Source organism: Barbus barbus, assembly GCF_936440315.1.
Source record: "Barbus barbus genome assembly, chromosome: 50".
Taxonomy (NCBI): Eukaryota; Metazoa; Chordata; class Actinopteri; order Cypriniformes; family Cyprinidae; genus Barbus; species Barbus barbus.
This window is the reverse complement of record NC_136728.1, coordinates 6,017,262-6,023,667: the sequence shown is the minus strand read 5'-3', so window position 1 is coordinate 6,023,667 and position 6,406 is coordinate 6,017,262. Positions and strand designations below refer to the sequence as shown.

The 6,406-nt window shown below is 37.2% G+C and overlaps 1 protein-coding gene across 1 annotated transcript; it reads left to right on the top strand.

Moving 5' to 3' along the window:
* Positions 1 to 997: 997 nt before the first annotated feature.
* Positions 998 to 6,195, top strand: LOC306867949 (uncharacterized protein). The gene is made up of 6 exons (XM_079413905.1): positions 998 to 1,177; positions 2,248 to 2,432; positions 4,573 to 4,727; positions 4,846 to 5,282; positions 5,368 to 5,570; positions 5,657 to 6,195. Exons 1-6 carry the CDS (start codon positions 1,162 to 1,164, stop codon positions 5,849 to 5,851), a joined length of 1,191 nt encoding a protein of 396 aa, XP_079270031.1. The 5' UTR covers positions 998 to 1,161; the 3' UTR covers positions 5,852 to 6,195.
* Positions 6,196 to 6,406: the final 211 nt, after the last annotated feature.

Below are 6,406 nucleotides of genomic sequence, written 5' to 3'. Positions count from 1 at the left end.
TAACTGTAGTTTTACTGTGGTATTTTTTTGTAGGTATGATAACCACAAAACCTTGAACACTATGATTTTACCATAGTAAAGTAACTGAGTTTACTGTCTACTCTTTGTATGGGTTTACCACAGTAATAGTTGTTTAACTGTGGTATTTGTAGATAAAGCACAATAACCACAACACGTACTATGAGTTTACCACAATAACCGTTGATTTACTGTGGGATTTGTAGATAACGCACAATAACCACAACACGTACTATGAGTTTACCACAGTAACCGTAGTATTAACTCAGCCTAAGATAAACAGATCTCAATGTCCCAACCCTGGAGCAGTGGAGGGCCTAATTACAGGCCTTATGCAACAACTCAAGGTGTTCGTTATAGGTGGAACTTGCCACTTCTCCCAAGGTTAAACATCACTTGCCCTTCCCGAGCTGCCATTGTACTTTGGACTTTATCCAAAACAAGGGAGGGTTGTGCAGTTGTGAAATCCTGAGGTTTGTAAAAACCATGAGATTAAGTGTGAGTCATCAAGAGACATCACGAGTCATCAACCATTTACAGAAAATAGGTAACATTTTATTTTGATGGTCCCTTTTAAACATTCTGTTGACAATGAATAACATTGCATCTACATGTCAACTAACTCTCATTAGAGTATTAGACTGATTAATATTGCTAACTTTATTGTGATGGTCTCCCAACAGACATTCTACTGACTGCAAATAACTTTGCAAGTAAATATCAACTTATTGTAACCCTAGCTAGTCTACTAGTAGTCTACTAACACACTAATGAGAGTTAGTAGATATTTAAGCACAACTTTAATTATAGTCAGGAGAATTTTTTAAAGGGACCATCAGTAAAATCGAAAATTATTTAATTATTCAATTTCTAAACAATAAGAAATCAGTTTTGGGTGAGCTATGCCTTTAGAGACACCTCCTTAAACAACCCAAAGATCACACCCCCTTTTCCGTGACAATCAGGTTTGGGTATCTTCATTCCAAACTATTTAAAGGAGACATCACTGTGTAAAATTTCCCAATGCTGATAAAACTTGCTACACTGCTTAGCAGTTCAGTTAACTTTTAATTTATTTTATTTTTTCTCAGATACTTAAAAGTAATTTCTTTACAGACTAAGAAGAAGGGCTTGCAGAAGAGAATGGCCAATAGCAAAGGTGAGTAAAAGTTAATGAACTGATTTTCAAAACTGCATCAACAAACTGAACTGACTTGAGTATAATATCAACACTGCTGTCATCAGTAGAGCTACTCATACTGTAGCTGAATTGAACTTGGTTCATTATGTATGACCTGAACCAACAATGAAGTGACCGGAGCTGAATAATGACACTAGCTTATTTTCTTTCTACTGCTACTCTACATCTGAATTTGGATTTGCCTCATTTTAGAGGTTTGCATTACCAAATCTATTATTTCCTGTTTAAAGGGGTTCTTTTATGCTTTTTCACGTTTCAACTTTAGTTAGAGTGTAATGTTTCTGCAAGGTTACCAAAAGGTTCTGCAAGGTTGCAAAGCTCAAAGTCCACTCTACAAGTAGATATGTTCTTTAACAGAAAATACGTTTCAAGAACTACAACATACGTCTTGTTCTGATTACATCATTCTTCTTCTGGATATTGTGAAGTCAGAATGTCAATCATTTTAATTCCCGTCCACAGAACATGCAGGCGCGAGGTCTGGTTGAGCTGTGCTGGAGAAGACAAAAAAAAAAAAAAAAGCTGCTTTAGTAGCATGTTGTCATCATGTCGCAGTTATGTTAAGAGGCGTGCCATTTCCAGAAACATGCTGTTAGCAGTTCACCAATCACGACTCACTGGGCCAGCTAACCAACCACAGCACATTTCATATTTTGGAAGGAGGGGTTCCACTGAAACAGGAACTAAACAGGGTATTTGAGGCATACTGGGAAGAGGTGCTGAAATAATGTAATATTTGTGAACAATAAAGCATTTTTGAAACAATTAAGAATGAAAACCTATTCTAGTACACCCCAAAAACTAAATCAGGATTTCGTGAAAGCGTGTAATTGGACCCCTTTAATACTGTAAAGCTGACCTGAAACAATCTCTATTGTATAAAGCATTATAAACATAATAGTAACTTGACTTGTTTTTGACCAATAAAACAGAAATGAAACCTTTCAGTTTTCAGGTATTTACATGCAAAATGCTGTGGTATTTGACTCAAGCATCAGGTAGTAACTATGATATTTGTTATTCTACAGAAATGAAGGTCGAAAATCACCTCAACTTCTTTCAGGAGCTTCCTCTATCTGCTGATCATACAGCTTTGCTCTACCATCTCTCTTACCTGTATTTAGCTAAGTTCCCTAGATTGCAAATGATTCTCAGAGGGTGTGCTGTTGAAACACAGCATCTGTTTGCGTCCTCTGAGGCACTTCTTCTGAAGGTAAAGCCAATCTTTACATCATTCTTACATCATTCTCTGTTGGGCATTGCAGCATGCACCGCAGTTGGTCAGTGACTCTCTACCTATTAAAATGGCTTTAGCAAACTCCAGATCGCTGGGGAACAAGACGTTTATTCTGAATGACTTTATAACTTCTGGCAACTTTGACTTTCTGTTTGTGACGGAGACCTGGCTCTCTGTTGATGATCTTAGGAACTCACGCCTAGTAACTATATCTTTTTAAATATCCCGCGTCATTCTGGCCGTGGTGGAGGATCCGCATCTGTTTTTAAAAACCGCTTCTGCTGTCGGATACTGGACACAAATTGCTGCTCAAATTTTGAAGTAAATTTTGAAGTTTCTGCTGCATTTTTGAAGCTTGTCAGATGTCTCCTATTGAACATCTAGCAATTACAGTAGAAATCAATAAACTACTAAATGTATTTAATTCTTTGTGTACCAACGTACTTGATACTGTGGCCCCTCTGAGATTTAAACATCAGAAAAGCAAATTTGAGCCATGGCTGAACAGTAACACTCACCATCTAAGACAAACTTGCAGAAGATGGAAAAAGGATAAGCAACAGGTGTCCTATAAATACTACGGGAGTATTTAATATCATACCAGAAAGCTGTCAAAGCCGCTAAGTCTTGATATTTCTCTGAGATAATTGCTAAAAATTCAAATAATCCTAGTTTTTAACCCCGTAGGAAACAATTATCTCACTGAATCTTCCTCTCTGAGTTTTTTTGTTGACAAACTAGTAGTGATCAGACAGTCTATATTGCCCTCATCTTATGATCCAGCAGATTATTTTATGGCCAGTAGGTTTTTAAACTCTTTTCAGCCAATTACCATGATAGCTAGATAATTGTGCAACTTTATTATATAATATAATATATATATATTAGGGGTGGCACGGTTCGCGGAAAAAAACCGAACCGCACGGTTCTCCACACACGGTTCGGCACGCGCTAGGACCGCGGTTCAACTGAATTCTGACAACGCATGTGGTTTGTTATAAATAACACGTAAAACAAATAGGGTTCGGCTAATGTATGTTTCTGTTAATGGATGCGCATTCTGGCTTCCCAGTACATTATAACAACAGCGATGAGAAAGAAAAAAAAACAAATAAGTGGACAAATCATTCACTCTTGTTCAATGCGAGTGCCGTATGCTGGAATATGAGCATTTATTCCGTCATCACCCAGGTGCTGATAGCGCGAGCACAGGTGAGACCTGAACAGCACACGTTGATATCGGTGTTTAGACTAAAGTCATGTAAGCTTTGCCAGCTCAAATATTTAAGAGCCAGAGGACGCGAGCTCGCGCGCGCAGTGAGAAGATTTGTGCGTGCGCTCATCAGAAGCGCACAAACCTGCGCCTCAGAACGCGCGCAAATATGAAGCTCTCTCTGAAGTATTGTGTTTTAATGGATAAATTCACACAAAATTCTGTCAAAATGCCCGTCTTGGTAAGTATCCTATAGCAGACATAGCCGGCTGGGCGTACAGTATCAGTGCTTTCTCTTAAAGTGACAGTTAATATTAAATAAACAGCAACAACAAAGAAATCACTCACTGCTCTTGATTGAATCGCTTTTGTAACTTTAATAAAGAGTAATCTTAAATTTATACAGTCAAATATGCAATGCTGTTTTACCTTTGATTACTTTAATCATACTTCAATTTCTGTACCTAAAAAAACCCCCTGAAAATCACTGATTATTTTATTTGTATCTTTACTCTATTGTATTTTTATTTGTGCTGTTGCTTGTAGTTAAAGGTCTGCTTTTATTTGTGTACACTCACAATGAAAACAAAACAGATTTTATATATATAACATGTAATAATATTTAGCATTTTCACATCAAAATAAAAGAAACTGAGCAAAGTAGATGTCTTTTTTTCCCCTGTTGTACCGAAATTGTATCGAACCGTGACCCCCGAACCGAGGTACGTACCGAACCGTGACATCTGTGTACCGTGCCACCCCTAATATATATATATTTATTTTTTGGACGTTGCATTCAACTCAGAAATCTAAGGAGGCATCGTTCGAAAGGGCATGATGTCTTTGCTTGTGGACAAAATCATGTAAATATTTTTATTTAAAAAAAATGTATTTGTCTTTTAGTGTGTGGACACAAGTAACCAAATGGTTTCTTCGCTGTTACCTGAGCTGAAACTCACCGTTGAAAAAGATGAAACCGTTTTGACTACAATGGCCTTGGAAAAAGCAAAAGGATGGATCACAGACATTGTTAACAAGGTGGAAGAGATTGTGGACAGGTAAAATGCTAGGAAACGGTCCAAACTGTCACACATCAAAAGCATTATAATTAATGAAGCATTCAGAACAGTTTACTGTGATTACACTGATGGTCTATCTAAAATAATTCATCATCAGATATGAGAAACACACTCACAGTGTGGCTTCATGCACCAGTGATGTGATTAATGAAAAGGCTGAGACAGAAAAAATGACAAAGGAGATAAAGGCTCTGGAGAAGGTGGTGAATGATCTGCAGATGGAACTGAGGCAAACCTTAGAGGAAATTGGACGGATTGGGGCACAGATTGGAATGAGAAAACCCCACCGGTTTTTTAATTCCAAAGTTGCTTCTAGCAGAATGTCTGGTTTGTCAATCATGGCTGTCATTTTACCATTTGCCGGAGCCATTGTTAAGTCCATTTCTAAACCTATAACTGGTCCTGCAAGACCTCTGTTCAATCAAAGAGCTCAACTCCTTGCTCAGAGGTCAAACCTGAAAAGCCAGCAGTACAACATCCAAGTCAAGCTGACTGATGCTCAGCTAAAGTTGGCAAACATGAAGAGACAAAAGGGTGAGATTCTTTCACCTAAAAGATCTCAATAGTCAGAAGCTTTAGATCTCTCGTAATTAATGTCTTCTTCATACTGTTTCTCAAGTTTCAATACCAGATCTTGTCCATCTGAGTGACGTCCAAAAGTGGCTTTATCAAATCCAACACGCTCTAATTCAACATAATGTGTTCTGGAAATCAGTGCAAGTATTTCTGGAGGCTCTCAGTGATGAGACCTTTGCTAATGAACACTTCATTGAGAGTGAATTGAAGGAGATTTTTCTGACGAATATTGATTTAGCACAAGAGGTAATTTAGACACCGAGTAAACGGTTTGTGGGAGTTGATTTCATCACATTTTCTATTGTGATTAATTTTCACCTTACATTTTTCAGCATTGGAAGGCCTTTGGTGAATCCTGTCTGAAGGCAAAAAACATCTTTAGCTTGCAGGATAAGGATGCGTATAAGTTCCTGGACAGCAGCCCATCTCCACTGTCATTAAATGAATGGAAGGAACAGCCTATGTATGCGTTAAAAAAAGTAATTCTTGATCCTTGCACTCTCCGACCACCACCTGCCCTTCAGTAATACACAGACTTAAGAAGACTTTACAGTACCCTGAAACACATGCAGCTTATAATAATTCAGTTTCGCCAACTGCTTTGAATAAGAGATGCGATTATTATTTCTGATTCTGATTTAATTACATATTCTGATTTAATTAGATATTTTAATTAAATATCTTTTTTTATTATTCTGTTTCCCCTGAATTGAACTGTACAGTTAGTCTCGATGAATTGCTGTAAAACAATAAAAAGGTGGCAAAAGACATAATGCATAAAAATATGGCAAAGTTTCAACCAAATATAGTAAGAGAGAGAGAGAAAACAAACAGTTTGTATTACAAATGTGAAATAAAACTTTTGTCAATCATCTTTGTCAATCATCAAGTCTGATTTATTTTTAGCAAACTTGCAGTTGTACTAGATTTATGATTTATTAACAAAGTGCACGGAGGAGCATGTGCAGATAAATTAACACAAGGGGAGCACAATCAGTAATCAGCCTAATTAACAAGATACATTTTATGGTGCTAAATTTCCTACACCTACCTTAATTTATTTATTCTCAGCTTATAAGGTA